Raw genomic sequence first — 17,952 nt, 5'->3', positions numbered from 1 at the left:
AAAACAAAAAACAAAACAAAAAAAAAACACAATAACGGACAGACAGTGAGAAACGATGAGCCTTCGCGAGCGCGTGTCGGACTTCCGACCTGAGTCAGACGGGGCAACCAAGGATGGAGGCCCCCAGATGGGCACTGGGGGACGTCTCCCACCAGTCCCGAGTGGCTGTCTTTTAGCGCATCCGCCAAGACCATGCCACTTATAAAACAGACCAATACAGATTACAGATTACGGATTTCGCGAAATTTCAGGGAGACAGACAGAGACAAAGACAGAGACAGTGACAAAGCCGGCTTACCTACAGATTAAGATCCATTGACTTGGGGGTCTGGTGGGCTTGGGGGAAATCCCGGACGAGCCCCCATTTGTTATGCCCAGACCGTTTATTCCCCGAAGAAGACCACCAGAGTCCAGAGTCAAAGCTAAGCAGCAAGGATCTTTATTACAGGTTCGAACCTGGAACTCTCCCTCGCTCGTGAAACGAGACGGGCAGGAGAGCTCCCCCACTGAGCTCCGAGCAGTGTTATATAGTCTAAGAAAAGTGGGCATAGAGTTATTATACAAATCAGACATATGATTGGCTAGTGTTTGAACAAGGCGATTTGGCTAACTATGATTGGTTCCCGCCATTTCTGATATTTTGGTTCAAACTTTGAGGCGGGAGAGCAGGTTTATGGCAGCAAGAGTTTATCTTAAACACGTCTTGTGACCTTGCCTCAGAACTTACAAAATTTCTGGTATGTGCAAAACAAAATCTCTGGTACGTGCAGAAAACCAGGTACTCACAGAACTTACGAAATCTCTGGTATGTGCAAAGATTAGAGAGCAGAACAAGGGTGTAGCGGGTGGGGGGCGGGTACACATCTATCTTTGTGTCCTTTCAGCAGCAGGGTTCTTTCCAGCTTTGGAACTAATCTTCCTTTGAAATAGGAAACATGAGGCTTTAATGTGAATGAAAGAAAACAAAAACGTCCGGTGGGTTTTTCCCGGGGAAGAATTCAGATAGAAGGGAAGTGGATTCGGGTCTGCTTTCAATCCCGCTGGAATTCAGCCTCCTCTGACTGGGGCGGCCGAGGGTGCAGCCGTTCGGAAGTTCAGGGCCTGAGTCGTGGTTTTATTCTGTGTGTTCTGTGGCCTGGATGTAAGCTGAGGGTGGCAGCTGAATTTGGAAGGTCTTCACCCTTGGTTTTCCTTTTTTTGTGACATTGGGGATCATTAGCTCTGAAGACAAAGACAGTAGCAGGCGTGACTGGGAGAAGAAAAACCTGCAGATGAGTTTGTGAAATGGTTGTTAACATTCAGTGTCAGGACGTCAGGATGCTGAGAGTAAAAAGCAGGGCATAAAGTTTCGGCAGAATTTATGATCACACCTCTATTATCTGGGCAGAGGCACACATGTATATGTAGGTGTATGTGTGATGTGTTCACATATGTGAGTACACGCGTGTATACATCCATGTATACAGGTTACACACACACGTACATAGGTCTGTATTTAATACCTGAGCTGAAAACATTTCATATCAAGGCACCCGCTCTCCACCCCTGGCCCTGGTCACCCTGCTCAGCCTCAGCCACACCTGGCTGACAGTGGAGTCTCTGGGAGGGCTGTGGGTTCCCATTCCTGAGCCAAGGTGTGGGCTCAGCGGCGCTGACGCCTTCCCCCTCCCGTCCAAGTCGGTTAATGCGGGTAAAGTGCTCCCTGAGTCCCTCTCTCTAAACATGGGGGGAGGGAAGCTCGGCTGCCTGGTTGTAAAGCCAGGTCTCGCTGACCACGTGTTGCTTGTCATGTTTTTTTTTCTCTGCATATGTTTAGATTGGAGTTAATTTCATGGGCAGGGCAGCCCTGGGCCTGTCGCTGTAACTCATCTCTTCACTTCCACTTGTAAGGGTGCGCCGTGGCTGGGCTAGGTGCCCCTTGACCCCTTGGTGTGGTCAGTCATCCCCTTAGGCTGAGCGTCCACCCTCGTGGCAGGGGTAGGCCCTGCAGAGACCCTCCCTGGGCTCAGGGCATTTACTGGGTGAGGGGTCAGATGCCAACACAAAAGCCCTGTAGTGAGGGAGTGAGGGGCGTGGGGAATGTGGCGCCTCCATTTAAACGATCCAGATGATGAAAAGCTGCTGTGAGGCAGGATGAAGAGGGAGACGGAAACATTTGTATTTTCTGGGCCTACAGGTAGTTAAGTTGCAGCAGAACTCTAGCTTATGAGGACATCTGAGTATTTTAGGAGGCCTTTTGACCCCAAAGTTACTGCTTTTCTAGATATAAATTTCACATGTGGTTATTAAAAGATCTCTCAAATCAGTCCTAACCCAGAAGAACGGATGGGCAAAATCTGCAAATGCCTCTCAGATCCGGAGGCTCCGTCTGAATGTATCCTGGGCTTGCGTGGGAAGCCTGGCTCCCCTGCCCAGTCCCCCGGCCCCTCCCCTCCGCCCGGCCCCCCTCCACCCGGCCCCCTGCCCCTCCCCCCGACCTGGCTCTCCCCAGCCCCTCCCCACAGGGCCTCAGTCTCATAGTCCTTAAATCTTTCACTTTAGAACCAGAAGTTCGGAATAGCAAGCACAGCCTGGAGGGACCGGCAGCAGGCGGTGTTACTGTAGCCTCTGTGGGCCCCAGCTGCACATGTGTCGGAATTATTAAGCCCATAAAACTACATTGTCACATCTGAAACTGTTTAGCCATTGAAACCGAGACTTTGACTTCAAAGCCGGCTGCAGGGTTTCCAGACAGGCGTGCTGGCGGATCACCTTGAAGTCAAATTCCATCCCATGGCAGCCCAGCAGAAGTGGGCCCCAGCACCTCCTTGTAAGAAAACACACTCTCTGCAGACGCTGGTGGCAGGTCCCCCCCACGGTGACATTTTGGAGAGACATCTTTGCATCTGAGCTCCCAGCAGGGAGGAGGCGGGTGGGGTGGTGGTCTTTGCATTTACAAATGCTTGGAAACCACCGTCCCCCACCAGGCCCCACGCCCTCTCCCTGCTGCTCTGGCCCCTCCCCCAGGGCCGCCTGCAGCCTGCTGTGACCCAACCCGCCTCCTTCCTGTTTCCTGCCGGCCTCACCTTCCACCTTGTCTCGTAAGGTGCCCTCCCACCCTCCCCCTACCACCAGCCGAAAAGGGGTCCTTGGCTGTCCTTCAGCCCCAGAACCTGCACCCTTGACCTTGCTGGCTCCTGTCCGCCAGTTGCCAGTGACGCTGTCCCTGCTCTTCCTATCCACTGTGAGGTGTCCCAGCCCTTTGTCCCTCCTCTTCCCACCAGCTATGGGTGTCCCAGCCTGTTGTCCCTGCTCTTCCCACCTGCTGTGAGGTGTCCCAGCCCTTTGGGTTCCTTGGGATCCTGGCATCACCCTCAGCCTTTTCCCGAGAGGCCCAGCTCCAGCCCGTGTGCCATGTCCTGAAGCTCCCCTCCCTGAGCCGCCTGCTGGGCACTCACTTCATCCCACCACGTCCAGCGTTCTCGCAGCTTCTGAGGCAGAAGGTCACTGCTGGCCTGGACATGGCCTTGGTCCTGACCAGCTGCACTCCAGGCACCTCCCGACTGCCCTGAGGCAGTGGTGGCTGTAGCCCAAGCCTGGCAGGTGCCCACCTCGCTCCTTACCACCTGGCGTCCTGCCTGAGCCCCACAAACCTGCCCTCGATGCCACGACAGCCCCATAATTCTGGAAGCCTCGGGCCTTTGCTGCCCAGCAAAAGGCAGCCCAGTTTGCAGGATTAGCCTGCAGAACAGGGTGGCCACGGGGGTGGTGGCAATGACCGCAGGACATGGGCCAGGCCGTCGCCTCGGCCCTTCCTTTCAGCTCCTGGAGGCCCCCTGGGTGCAACTCCAGAGCCACTGCTTGACCTGCCAAAGACGGAGGTGCACCGAGGCCATTTCCCCAGTGGTGGGAACTTCCAGACAGGGGCTCCACCCGACAGGGCCGTCCCCACCACAGTGCAAGGCGGCTGAGGCACTGGGGAGCCAGGGTACAGCGCGGGAGGCACCTGTGGATCCAGGGGCACCAGGCGCTGCTGGTGGTGATGGACGCTGTAGGAGAGGCCCGTCCCGCGTCGGGTGGAGCAGGAGCTGCGCCTTTTGGACAATGCCCCAGACTTGGGGCTCCACATCCACTCCAGAGGGACCTGGGAGCCCCGAGTTCTGGAAAGTGCTGCCCGACACACCACCCCGTTCTCCGAAGCCTTCCTCTCTGTCTCTCTCCTCCCTCCCTGCTCCCTCTCCTCTGCCTCGGCTCCCATCACCTCCACCCTCCCAACTCGTGGGGAGACGGTGGGCTCCAGGGGATGCTCCCAGCCTGGCCTCCTGGATATGCCACAGCCTTTGCCTGTTTATCGGGGCTGGTATTTCCAGAACCCTAGACCAGGGCTTAGGTCGTGACCCAGGGGCCATGACTTCACTGTGGACCACCCGTGTGCTTCCCGCCGGGGGTTCCACCAGGGCTGTGGCCAACAGCTGCCCTCACGAGGCCCAGGAGGGGACGGCACCTCCCTGCGTTTCCGAGACCTGGGAAAGGTGCCTGGCCGTGCCCGCCTGTCTACTGGGAAGAGGACATTGCCCACTCCAGGTGCCTTCCAGAGGCGCCTGCACCGGCACTTCCAGATTGAAGGCCACTAGGATGATACCTGTGATGCAGCTGCCTGGCGCCCCTCCAGGGGTTCCGACAGACGGGGCGGCTCTGGGGGGCAGTGGTGCTGCAGCTGCTGGGCGCTGCCGAGTGCTGGCACACGGGACACGGGAACATGCTCCTTTTGACTTTTCTAAGGAAGCTGGGAGTTGTTTTGTGAGCGTCTCTCCGTGGCTGGCCGCCTGTGGAGGCTGTGGTTGGCATCTTACCATCTGGGCTGGGACCAGGACGGGAGCTGGGTGCTGGGAGGATGACGGGAGCTGGGTGCTGGGAGGACGAAGCACTCAGCCTAGTGCCTGTGGCGGGGAGCAGATGTCCTCACTGTCATGGCAGGGACATGGACAGTGGCCTTGGGGCTGTTGGCCCACAGACCGGAGTGACCTCTGTGAGCGTCCCACGGGGCCATGGGACCTGGAACAAAGGCCACCTGTTGTTGACGCCGTGTGACAGACACCTGCCGCTCATGCAGTGTGAGGCTGTGGGCTCTGGCCTCCGTGGCCTGGGGTCAGACCCTCCTCCCAAATCTGAGGTGATGCTGAGTGAGGGAGTGGGGTCGAGCTGCTCAGGCAGATGCGGCTGCTTTCCTTATGGGATGAGGCCCCACGGGGCAGGCCCATGGTCGGGTTCCCTGTCCTCCCAGGGGCCAGGAGAGCGCCCAGCATTGCAGGAGGATGCCGTGGGCAGGAGGGGACAGCGGGCATGGGGAGGCCTGAAGGCCAGCCGTGGAGTTGCTGCTGACATGGAGGGTTCTCAGGGATGCAGGGCAGTGGGACAGGTTAGAGGAGGTGCCCAGGCACCCCAAGCCAGAAGTGCAGCTGGGACGGGGCGGGGGTGGAACAGGTTGGGGGGTCACAGGAGGCTCTCACTGGGGGCAGGGTGAGAGGGATTGAGGGGGGGTTGGGCCCTTGGGAGGGAGTGAGGGGAGGGTGGGTCCTCGGGAGGGTGAGGCCAGGTGGGGGCTGCATCTCAGGGAGGGGCGCCTGCCCTGGGAAGCTGAGGCTTTGGTGGGTGCTGGGGCACATTGGGCCAGGCCTGCCGGGGTCCCGAGTGCGGACTTGGCCTCTCAGGAAGTCTCCCCAGTGGGGAGGGGCCGCACATCTGGCCAGTGGCCCGGGGGCAGGTTTTATAAGTTGCAATTAAAGCTCTTGGCCTTCTAGTTAACCGAGGCAGCATAGATTAAAGGGCAATTTTATGCAACCAGGACGGATTCGATGAAATCACCAGCCACAGAGACCAGTGTGGCTTTGACTGCAAATATTTCTTCCCGTTTGATCCTCTCTGCATCTCGGAGGCAGCTGTTGACTTGTGGCTTAGAAAAAACACTGTGCATTCGAGGGCTGAGAATTCTAGGGCTGAGGTATAAGTGGATTTTTTTAAATGGGATTTTCCTCTGTGTTAGGAACTCGGTCATGAGCTGGTTGGTGTAGCGTTGGCTGGTTGGTGTAGTGTTGGCTGGTTGGTGTGGCGTTAGCTGGTTGGTGTAGTGTTGGCTGGTTGGTGTAGCATTGGCTGGTTGGTGGAGCGTTGGCTGGTTGGTGGAGCGTTGGCTGGTTGGTGTAGTGTTGGCTGGTTGGTGTGGCGTTAGCTGGTTGGTGTAGTGTTGGCTGGTTGGTGTAGCATTGGCTGGTTGGTGGAGCGTTGGCTGGTTGGTGGAGCGTTGGCTGGTTGGTGTAGTTTTGGTTGGTTATTACAGTGTTGGTTGGTTATTGTAGCTTGACTGGTTGGTGTAGTGCAGGAAGCGTTTCCAGAAATCAAACCACGGGTCTGTGCAGATTTCTGTCTTGAACAGCTGCACCCCTCCTCCTGCCATCTCGCAAGTTTAGACTCCTGTCTGTAACCAGTGAAATCCCCCACAAGTGGCCGGGCGGTGGCTCACGCCTGTAATCCCAGCACTTTGGGAGGCTGACGTGGGCGGATCACGAGGTCAGGAGATCGAGACCATCCTGGCTAACATGGCAAAACCCTGTCTCTACTAAAAATACACACACACAAAAAAAACTAGCCAGGCATGGTGGCAGGCACCTGTAGTCCCAGCTACGTGGGATGCTGAGGCAGGAGAATGGCGTGAACTCGGGAGGCGGAGCTTGCAGTGAACCGAGATTGCGCCACTGCACTCCAGCCTGGGCGACAGAGCGAGACTCCGTCTCAAAAAAAAAAAAAGAGAGAAATCCCCCACAAGTGCACTCAGAATTTTTAGACACATGACATGGACGGCGTTTGCATGTTCGCTGTATTGACATCATGCGTGGAGTGCGTGATGCGCCATTTCTCACTTGTCATTTTCAGCAAATCGTGGGAAACACTTAAAAATCCCTTAAAAATTACTCCACCCCGCCCAACTCGCTGCCCGGCTGCTCCTATGAGTTCTGGCACTTTCCAGGAAGCCGCTGCTGCTGCCCCCATCTGGACAGCAATGTGGCCTCCATGAGTGACTTCATTTAGGGCTCTTTAGCAAGGAGTGCTGTGCGTGCCGGCCCTCAGGCCCCAGGGCACCTCACTGCCATCTGTAAAGAGGCTTGGGGCACCCAGCACCATGCAGGAGGCCTGAGCTCTGCCTGCTGGTCTGATGGGAGGTGAACTGGGCACTTGGTGGGGGATTGTGGTGCAGTGGGGTGGGGGGACTGAGAACCCTGCGTGGTGCAGCCCCCCAGCACCCTCCCCACGTCCCAGAGAAGGTCTGGGCTGGAGCTCCCAGGGGTGGACAGGGATGCCTCGGGGCGCCCACCTCAGCATTTAGGGTCACTTTCCCCTCCCTACCAGCCCTCCACATGCAGGATGAGTGACAGTGCCTGCATCCCTCAGCCTGGGCGTTGGGGGGCCTTGGCTGCCCTCATGACACCATTTCTGTTGGCAGCCGCTGCCAAGCACCTGGACGAGTCCACCTGAGGGGCTCTGGAGCTCCCGGCACCTGGTCTTTCCCACGAGGATGCTGTGCCTATGGGGGCTGCACCTCTGGGGCTCTGGGCACTGCTCTGCACTCCACAGAAGCCTACGACTGCAGCCTCATCCATTATTCTGATTTTGAAAAAAAATAAATAACCACAGCCCGGGTTTTAGAGATGATTTGGTTTTATGCCAGTGTCCACCTGGACAGAGTTTTACCTCACAGCGGTGCCTCCCTGCTGTGTGGATGTACGAGGGCCTCGCCAGGCTGGGCTCATAGGGCCCCTCAGTTCCGCAGCAGCCAGTCCCGGAATGTCGGGACTGCAGCCCCCAGGAGGGAGGCCTACTTTTTAATAATCAGCTGTTTTGTTTCTTATTAAAATGAGGGCAAGCTCTCCTGCCTCCCACTGGGAGCTGCCTACCCTGCCTTGGCACCTCCCTGGGTGACCGGCAGGAGACCTCAGCTCCAGGGGGCCCTTGGCTCAGCCACAAGGAGGGCTGGGGGCCTGGGTCTGACTCAACCATACTCAGCCTCGGCAGCGTCACCTTAGTGTCCATGTGTGGATGGGGGTCCAGTCCTTCTCCCTGCCCAAGGTCTGGGGTGGCAGCCAGCCAGCCTGGAACCTTCCAGCATACCCTGCTTGGCCCCTGGCCAATGACCACGGTGGCAGGAGGCGCTTGGGGGGGTCCAGGTGCCCTCGAGGGCGACCTCTCTCGGCCTCCTGCCCGGGCCAGACTCCAGGAACCCCAGGGACCCCAGCGGGGCCGGTAGCCCCCCAGGAGGTCAGAAGGGATGAAGGGCATGTGACCCCGGTCAGGAGGAAAGGATGAAGCGTGGGGACCATGAGGGCAGCCCTGGGGTCCCGTGTCCACCCACGGAGACACCAACTCGCACCAAAGTCATCGTCAGGGTCAGGCTCTGGCCGTCCAGGTGGACGGGACTCAGCTCTGTGCTCTGTCTCCTTGCGGGCTCTCCACGGCTTTCCAGGGACCTGGAATCAGAAGCAAAAACACAGCTGCCCATCCCTCCAGCCCGCCTGTGCGAGAGCTGCCTGCTCTCAGGAAATGCTCCAGGGCGGTGAGTGCTGGGCTGAGGGACGCCGCATCTCCACCGCCACGCAAGGCCCCTGCCCTGACCATGGTCTGTCTCCTCCGTGTCCTCAAGGCTGTAGCTAATTCATGAGGACCCTGTGAGCTCTGGCTCAGCAGAAACACCGCTGGGATGTGTTTGAAGTTTTTCCCCATTTTCTGTAACTGGTCTCTGCCGGCAGCCCTAGAAGAGGCACGCTGGGGTGCTGGGCAGCCGTGGGGGCAGCGGCTGGAGTCCTCGTGTCAGGCTCCGGGGGGCAGCGGCTGGAGTCCTCGTGTCAGGCTCCGGGGGGCAGTGCTGGGAGCAGGCCCCAGAGCAAAGGGGCAGGCGTGTCTCCTCTTGTATTTAGGGTGACCCAGCGTGGGGCCCTGGCCAGGGGCATCCTCAGGGTAGGACTGACCGAAGGGGTCGTTCTAGGCAGCCGCGTCTTCCACCTGGAAATGCTCTGGGGAACCTGACAACACGGGAATGTCTGTGTGTTTTGCCTCCTAAAATCCGAGGCTGAGTGGGGCACAGAGGGTTGGTGTTTCTGGACCCAGAGATTGAGATGCCCCAGGAGGCTTGAGGCGAGTGTCAGGCTCCAGTCCAGCCACCCAGAGCTCCTGCCCGTCTCCCCCGCCTGCCCACTGAGCTGTGTGGCCGCTGACTGCCCCGTTCTTCCTGCAGGAGCTGCCCAATGGGAACCCCAAGGAAGGGCCTTTCCGGGAGGACCAGTGTCCCCTAGAGGGTAAGTGCAGCTCCCGCAGCCCTCCCTCCCCAAACCTTGCAGACTTCATCCCGTACCAAGGCAACGCCAGAAAACCACCCTTAAAACCCCCCTGTGTGTGCCCTTCATCCCTTCTGACCTCCTGGGGGGCTACCGGCCCCGCTGGGGTCCCTGGGGTTCCTGGAGTCTGGCCCGGGCAGGAGGCCGAGAGAGGTCGCCCTCGAGGGCACCTGGACCCCCCCAAGCGCCTCCTACCCCCCCGGCCTATTCGAAAATACACACTCAGAGGAGACAAAAGAATAAAAAACATTGAAGCATCCCCATAGAATCTAGAAAATGGCCTCAAAAGGGCAAATCTAAGACTTATTTGCCACACAGAGGAGGTAGAGAAAGAGATGAGGGTAAAAAGTGTATTCAAAGGGATAATAATAGAGAACTTCATAGCCTAGAGAAAGATATCAATATCAAGGTACAAGAAAATTATAGAACACTAAGCAGGTTTAAACAAAAGAAGACGACCTCAAGGCATTTAATAAGTAAACTCCCAAAGGTCAATGATAAAGAAAGGGTCCTAATAGCAGCAAGAGAAAAGAAACAAATAACATTCAATGAAGCTCCAATACATCTCCAATACAGCAGACTTTTCAATGGAAAACTTACAGTCCAGGAGATAGTGCCATGACATATTTAAAGTGCTGAAGAAAAACACACACACACACACACACACACACACACACACACACACACACACACAACCTAGAATAGTATACCAGGGAAGATATACTTCAAACACGAAAAAGAAATAAAGACTTTTCCAGACAAATAGAAGCTAAGGGATTTTATCAATACCAGACCCAGACTCAGACGCACCTTGTTCTTGAAACGTGCTTGGCAGCACAACTCACAGGGTCCTCGCTGGACTGGCAGCTGGGATCTGGCAGCAGAGATGAAAAAGGCCCATCCCACATCCCATGGCCAGAGCCCTAAGCATCACCTTTATGTGTTTGGAGTCTCTGTGAGCCTGTGTTTGTGGATGGGGGTGGCTCTGTATAAAGGTGACCTGTGAATTTTCACGTCAGCCCTGGGTCAGAGGATGTGTGAGATGCTGGCCCAGCCTAAGTCCCTGCCACTTGTGTGTCTCCGTGGCACCAGTCCTACCTGTGGCGTGTGGCAGGTCGACACTTGGCTTACCTGTGGGTCTGTGGGAGGGTGCTGGGAGGTCAGCCAGCCGGGTCACCTTCAGATGGCTGCTGAAGCCAAGAGAGGCACCCAGACCCCCCTCAATGGGAAGGCAGGCCCAGAGTGTCGTCCCAGCTCAGGCTCGACGTGCACTTGTCTGCAGGTGCTAAGCTGGGACAGGGCCATGCTCCTATCCTGGGGATGCGGCTTGCAAGTGCCAGAGAATAATGGAATAATTGTGCCCCAGAAACCTGAGTGCTGTTCATCCATCCTGCCCAGAGGCTGGGAGAGGGGGCCGCCTTTGACACACTCAGTGCACAGGTGGCCTGCATGGCCTGTGGGCTCAGTGCCAGGATTCTGGAGTGGAGGGCGGTAGGGACTGTGTCTACGGGGAGGGGGGCCTGATGATGACACAGGGAGCATCTCCTGGAGGCCCAGGCTGTCTTCCCCTATCTGTGCTCCTCGGAGTCTGCTGCATCCCCAGCCCCGAGGTGGTGGTTGCAGTTGGGAGCCACTGTGGGCTGGTGAGAGGAGGGCACACCCGGCTGAGGCTGGCTGGGATGGGGCCTCTCTCGCCTCTGCAGGGGTCCCAAGATCAGGCTCTTGGCTCAGGCTCGTCTGGATGGGATCATGGTGCGGGGAGGGGAGGGCAGCGACACCCCCCCACCCACGGCAGGCCACATCCTCCATGTCTCCTCTGCCAGCCCCTTCGCCACCTCTTGTCCCCGTAGTGGCACTCCCCACTGAGAAAGCTGAGGGCCGCGAGCGCCCAGGACAACAACTCAGCGCAGATGACGGAGAGAGGGCAGCAAACCGTGAGGGCCCACGAGGACGAGGCGGGCAGCGCCTCAACATTGACGTAGGTCTTTCTCCGGCCTCACTTGCGGGAACACGTCCCTGGGGCCGGGGGCACAGGGACAGGCGTGTGTTGCCCTAAAATGGGCATCTGTGGACACTACGTAGTTCACTCAGTTTTCCCCACAGTTCACCCCATTTAAAGCACTGAAGCAAAACTTGAATATGCAGCCAAAGTCAGCAGGAGCCAGCAAGTGCGGGATGTTGCTGTGAATTTGGCCAAAACTGACTGGTCTGGCATTAAATAACTTGAGCCGCGTTCCCAGCCTTGGTACCCTTAGCACTACAGGAGTAATGCCAAAGCTGATTTGACGGACAGCCCGACTGGAGGCAGGGCACCGGGCCCAAGGCACAGGGCACTGGGCTTCCGCTTCCCGGGAGGGCTGAGGGAGGGGTGGGGTCTCCGTGTCCAGTCAAGATTTCTGGAATTGACAACACTTGACGGCCAGCGTGTCCTCTTCTCCTTCTGGGGGACATGGAGTGCTTGCATGAGCTGAGACAGGTGTCACTGTGGGGGAAACCAAGTCACGGAGCACAAAGCTGGGTCCCCCCAAGAAAGATCTGCTGGTTCCAGGGCCTGGGCTCCAGCCACGCTGCCCTCTAGGCTCCCCCTTTCCTGGCTGGCACGAGGGACCCCCGGGAAAGGCCCCAGAAGATCCTGCCCCCTACGGAATGGGGCGTGTCGGTGTGGGTAGGAGGCGAGGTCCCAGCCCCCATGTCCCCCGCAGGCACTCCAGTGCGATGTCTCGGTGGAGGACGACGACCGCCAGGAGTGGACGTTCACGCTCTACGACTTTGACAACTGTGGGAAGGTCACCAGGGAGGTAGGTGAGCTTGTGTTTGTGTCAGGTCTACAGGAAGGGCTGCACAGGGCCCAGTAGTAGACAGACTGGGGGACAGATGGAGGGACAGATGGACCGTGCTGGCCTCGCCATACCTCAAGGGGTGGGCGGGGACCTGTCTGCAGCGAGGTCCTCACGCCAGCTGGGCTTGCGTCTCCCCAGGGCCTGATTCACATGTGTTTCTGGGCCAAGCCTGCACCGCCCATTTCTGCGGCTGTGCTTCCCACACGGCAGGGCTGCCCTGAGGGCACTGGAGGCACCCACAGGGCCTCCCAGGCAGACCCGGGCTGCTCAGAGAAGACGCCTGTGTTGGTCCCTGAGGTCGGTCGGCAGCTGCGAGGATGGTGCGGGGAGGGGCAGGGGATGGGTGTGTTTTCTGGCAGGGAGGGCGGGTGGCATCCCCTGGGGTCTGCTCTGTCAGTGACACCGATGCTGGGCCCCAGGACATGTCCAGCCTCATGCATACCATCTATGAGGTCGTGGATGCCTCGGTCAACCACTCCTCGGGCAGCAGCAAGACCCTCCGAGTGAAGCTAACCGTCAGCCCTGAGCCCTCCAGCAAGAGGAAGGAGGGTCCTCCTGCCGGCCAGGGTGAGCGAGGCCTGAGCACACACACAGGACCCTACCCCACATTGGCAGGGGCCTAAATTGTGTGCTGGGGACAGGGAGGGACAAGTGAGTGGATGGAGGAGTGAGTGGGTGAATGGATGGGTGAGTGAGTAAGCAGATGAATGAATGAGTGAACGAGTGAGCTAATGAATGAGTGAACAAGTGAGTTAATGAGTGAATGAGTGAGTGAGTTAATGAGTGAATGAGTTAATGAATGAGTGAACAAGTGAGTTAATGGGTGAATGAACGAGTGAGTTAATGAGTGAATGAACGAGTGAGTTAATGAATGAGTGAACGAGTAAGTTAATGAATGAGTGAATGAGTGAGTTTATGAATGAGTGAACGAGTTAATGAGTGAATGAGTTAATGAATGAGTGAACGAGTGAGTTAATGAATGAGTGAACGAGTGAGTTAATGAGTGAGTTAATGAATGAGTGAATGAGTGAGTTAATGAATGAGTGAATGAGTTAGTGCTGAATGAAGAAGGGAGTGAGTGAGTGACAGCAGGACCCCCCTTTCAGACCGGGAGCCCAACCGTTGCAGAACAGAGGGTGAACTGCCAGAGGAGCCAAGGGTGGCTGACAGGAGGTTGTCTGCACACGTCAGGTGAGGGCTGGGGTGCCAGGGTGGGGCTGTGCCTTAGGCAGAGGCACCCTGGCCATACCCCTGTTTCCCGCAGGCCACAGGCCATGCATTGTCCTCTAGGTCAGACCTGCTGGGGGCACCTGGGCCGGCAGCTCTGTGGGGCACGGGCCCTTCCAGCATCCGGCACCGTGGCTGAGCTGGGCCCCCGAGTCTGTCTGAGCAGAGGGCTTTGAGGGGCAGCAGTTGCAGCAGCCTTGACACCCTCAGCTTGGACTTGCCGTGGCTCCCTGTTGCTCCACTCAGCAGCTTTGGCAGCAGCAGGGCTGGGGGTGGCTGGGGCAGTGGTTGGGGGTGGCTAGGCAGTGGCTGGGGCAATGGTTGGGGGTGGCTGAGGGTGGCTGGGGATGGCTCAGGCAGTGGCTGAGGGTGGCTGGGCAGTGGCTGGTGCAGTGGCTACAGTGGTCCCAGAGTGGTGACCAGGGGCCACTACAGCATGAGCCGCTCCCTAGAGCACCTGCAGCTCTGGTGCCTGGGACAGAGATCACAGGGTTCCGGGGGGCGGCCATGACCTTGTTTCTCTGGACGGCACTTGGCTGTGTCTGCGCCCAGTCGTCCGCTCTTCCTGCTCTGCGAGGAGGTGGGTGCAGGTCAGGACACACCCCGGACGTCCGCCGCCTGCTGCAGGTACCCCATCCTCGGGGACGTGCCGCCCAGTCTGTGCGGCGGTCAGGCCCGTCTCTGTGCTCCATGCAGGAGGCCCAGCGCTGACCCCCAGCCCTGCTCAGAGCGGGGACCCTACTGCGTGGACGAAAACACGGAGCGCAGAAACCACTACCTGGACCTCGCCGGGATTGAGAACTACACGTCCAGATTCGGCCCTGGTATGTCCTGGAGGCCACCCTGGGCGCGAGGCCCCGGCTGTGGGTGCCCATTGAAGGTCCTGCTTCCTGCAGCCCTGAGTGCAGGGGGACCCTGCCCCGCCCCGCCTGGCACCCAGGTCCTTCCACAGCTACCTGTTGGTCGTGACTGCCTCCTGGCTACCTGTTGGTGCCGCCCAAAAGCAAGGCGGGCGCCCCGTCCAGGTGTGTGTGTATGGCAGGGGGAGTACCTGGTTCAAAGTGAGATGGAAGACGTTGGGTTTGCATTCAGGAAAACCCTGCCTTGGGGTGAGAAGTCAGTATTTTAGGGTCGAATCACCAGCTCACTCAGCAGAGGGGTTGTCCAGTAGTGTGGACGGCAGGCAGTGTGGACGGCAGGCAATATGGACGGCAGGCAGGCATTGTGGACAGCAGGCAGTGTGGACGGCAGGCATTGTGGACGGCAGGCAGGCAGTGTGGATGGCAGGCAGTGTGGATGGCAGGCAGTGTGGACAACAGACAGTGTGGATACCAGGCAGTGTAGATGGCAGGCACGCAGTGTGGACAACAGACAGTGTGGACACCAGGCAGTGTAGATGGCAGGCAGGCAGTGTGGACAACAGACAGTGTGGACACCAGGCAGTGTAGATGGCAGGCAGGCAGTGTGGACAACAGACAGTGGACAGCAGGCAGGCAGTGTGGACGGCAGGCAGTGTGAACGGCAGGCAGTGTGGACGGCAGGCAGCGTGGACGGCAGGCATTGTGGACGGCAGGCAGTGTGGACGGCAGGCAGTGTGGATGGCAGGCAAGCAGTGTGGACGGCAGGCAGTGTGGACGGCAGGCAGTGTGGATGGCAGGCAGTGTGGACGGCAGGCAGTGTGGATGGCAAGCAGCGTAGACAGCTGGCAGCCTGCCCAGCACCCATTTATTTCTGACCAGCAGCACCCTCGTGTGGCCTGCATGGAGATTATTGGACTAAAGCCCAGGCCGCTTCCCAAGGACTGGGGCCAAGTCCCTCTCCTAACCCCGGCTCCAAGAGTCCCCAGGGGCAGGAGGGGTGGAGCTGGATCGGGGTCACGGGCTCGGTGTGCTGTGTGCTGACGCTGAACTGGGCCATTCTGTGCATGGGGCTTGCACTGCACCTTGTGAAGGTGGAAGCCCTGGGTCCTTCTGGAATCTGTTTTGTAATGAGGGTTTAGGGGACGTGAATCCTGGGGGTGCCCTCCCTGACATAACCTGGCTTTCTGCCATGGGGCCCCAGGCAGGGTCTCAGCTGTGCGAGGAGAGAACCTCCGCTCCCAGGACACGCAGTGGGGATGGGGCTAGAGGAGTCGGCCTTTGCAGGGAGCTGTGGAGCCAGGCAGGTCATCCCCGGTGGCCGGGCCCCTTCCCTTCAGGGCTGGTGGCCGTCTGACTGCAGACTTGGCTAACAGGCTGGCCTCAGATGGGACACCTGGCACAGCTCTTCCAGTGGGCCTTGGGCCGTTTCGGAGGAGATGGGAACCTGGGCCTGCACTCCCAGGGCCTCACACTCTGACCTGTGTCCGCAGGGTCCCCTCCTGTACAAGTCAAGCAGGAGCCCCAGGGCAGGGCCTCGCACCTCCAGGCCCGGTCCCGCTCCCAAGAGCCGGACACACACGCCGTGCACCACCGCAGGTCGCAGGTGCTGGTGGAACACGTGCCATCCTTGGAACCTGCTGCCCGGGCCCTGGACCCACAGCCCCGGCCGAAGGGGCCGGAGAAGCAGTTCCTCAAGTCCCCCAAGGGCTCCGGGAAGCCGCCTGGGGTGCCAGCCAGCAGCAAGTCCGGGAAAGCCTTCAGCTACTACCTGCCAGCCGTCCTGTCCCCCCAGGCCCCTCAGGACGGCCACCACCTCCCGCAGCCTCCCCCGCAGCCCCCACCGCCACCCTACGGCCACAAGCGGTACCGCCAAAAGGGCAGGGAGGGCCACTCGCCACTCAAGGCCCCACACGCCCAGCCTGCCGCAGTGGAGCACGAGGTGGTGCGGGACCTGCCGCCCACGCCAGCGGGAGAGGGCTACGCGGTGCCGGTGATCCAGCGGCACGAACACCACCACCACCACGAGCACCACCACCACCACCACCACCACCACTTCCACCCGTCCTAGTGCCGCCGCCAAGCACACCTCGCTCCAGCACACCACGGCCCGCACCCCCGACCTCCGACAGCAAACAGCAACTGACTGCAGGTGCTGGTGTGACGGAGGCGGCACAGCTTGGACACGTGGCAAGGCCCAGGGGCCCTGTGCTCTCCTGCCCTCGATGCCACGTGGCGGTGAACACATCTGGGCCGCTGCGTTTCCTGGCTCTAAGGCTCATCTGTGTCACCCATAAAACTACTTTCCTTTACAATTCCAAAATGAGGTCCTAGAGTGCGCAGGGAACGCCCGGATGCTTGGGGTGGGTGTTCCTCCCGGGCTTCAAGCAGTGGCCTCCGTAGGCTGTCCCAGTGCGAGGCCGGGAGCGAATGGAAAAGCTGAAGCTTTGCCTGGCTTGTGCATCATGAAGTCAGAGGGGACAGGGCCGAGGGGAAGCAGCTTGTGCTTAGCAGGGAGCATCCGCGGCTCCCTGCAGGAGGCCAAGCAGCAGACGTAGCAGAAGGCAGCAGCGCTAGAAAGAGAAGTGCCAGAGTGGGGAGCCCAGACCAGCGAGGAGGGACCACAGGGCACAGGGAGCCCCGACGAGCGAGGAGGGGCCACAGGGCAGCATGCGGCGGTGGAGGTAGGCCCTGGTCCCGGAGCCACAGCAGCTCAGGTGGATGCAGGACACAGTCAAGGCGGGGAGGGGCGGGCGACAGATGCCGGGGAGGGGCAGAGGCTTGCACTTGGTGCGGCCCAGAACACGGGGACTTGAACATTCACTGTCCAACACTCACGGGGCGGCTTCTGTGACGTGTCAGCTTTGGAGAAAAGTGTGTCCTCCTGCAAGGGTCAGGAGAGGGTTGCAGGGTTGAAGGACGTCCCAGTGACATTTCTGAGTCTTGCAGCCTGCGGGGGTCCACATGGTTACCCCGAACAGGAACGTGCGGGTGCTTTCCGGGATCTGGTGGGCCCGTGCCAACATTTCTGAGTCTTGCAGCCTGCAGGGGTCCACGTGGTTACCCCGAACAGGAACATGCGGGCGCTTTCCGGGATCTGGCAAGCCTGCACAGCAGTTTTGCGTTTACATTCCTCGTTCTGTTTTTAAGGATAAAGCAAATTGATGCCAACTGGTGACAGATGTTTTTCAGGCCTAATAAATATATCTGCATTTTGTACCATGCCACACCTTGTATTAAAACAAGCTTTTCAGAGAGAGATGGTCGGTGCTGTGGTCGGTCGGTCCCCTCCACCAGCCCGTGGCCGAAGGCGTGGAGAGCAGGCTGCCTGCGCGGGGCTCTGGGAGGAAGTGCGCCTGTTCGTCTCGGCTTAGAGGACGGTAAATTTACATGCACACACACAACTCCATAATTATAGGTAGGCTTTTTTGTTTTTCCATTTTACTGCTCTAAGAAAACCCCGAAGTTCAGTTCACGGTAACAGGAACACGAGGCTGCGCGAACCCAGCTTTATGGAGAGAAGCTGGGCTCTGTGTGAACAGGAATCTGTGGAGAAGCCACGGCCTTTGCCAGCTTATTTGCTGCTTCTCTGTGGACAATGTGCCCTGCTCCTGGGTGTTTACAGACCCCTCGGGACTGCCCAGTGGTGTCTCCTGTGAGCACAGG

The 17,952-nt window shown here is 58.8% G+C and overlaps 1 protein-coding gene across 7 annotated transcripts in view; it reads left to right on the top strand.

Annotated features, from left to right (window-relative positions):
• The window catches only part of LOC105464581 (NKD inhibitor of WNT signaling pathway 2), a 36,815-nt gene extending 19,305 nt beyond the window's left edge, over positions 1-17,510 (top strand). Inside the window, exons 4-11 of one of the 7 annotated variants that reach the window (XM_071099136.1) lie at positions 8,495-8,584; positions 9,263-9,323; positions 11,213-11,340; positions 12,065-12,160; positions 12,622-12,769; positions 13,309-13,393; positions 14,126-14,253; positions 15,780-17,510. In XM_071099136.1, the coding sequence (XP_070955237.1) occupies positions 8,495-8,584; positions 9,263-9,323; positions 11,213-11,340; positions 12,065-12,160; positions 12,622-12,769; positions 13,309-13,393; positions 14,126-14,253; positions 15,780-16,357 (1,314 nt within the window). In that variant the 3' untranslated portion in view covers positions 16,358-17,510. Of the gene's footprint in view, positions 1-8,494; positions 8,585-9,262; positions 9,324-11,212; positions 11,341-12,064; positions 12,161-12,599; positions 12,770-13,308; positions 13,394-13,981; positions 14,254-15,494; positions 15,740-15,779 lie in introns of those variants that run through there. The other 6 variants (XM_071099134.1, XM_071099133.1, XM_024787604.2 and 3 more) reach the window with 6 other exon arrangements.
• The last annotated feature ends 442 nt before the right edge of the window (positions 17,511-17,952 follow it).

This window comes from Macaca nemestrina, chromosome 6 (genome assembly GCF_043159975.1).
Source record: "Macaca nemestrina isolate mMacNem1 chromosome 6, mMacNem.hap1, whole genome shotgun sequence".
NCBI classification, from domain to species: domain Eukaryota; kingdom Metazoa; phylum Chordata; class Mammalia; order Primates; family Cercopithecidae; genus Macaca; species Macaca nemestrina.
Note: the sequence above shows the minus strand (reverse complement) of the source record. Positions and strands in the feature narration are given on the sequence as shown.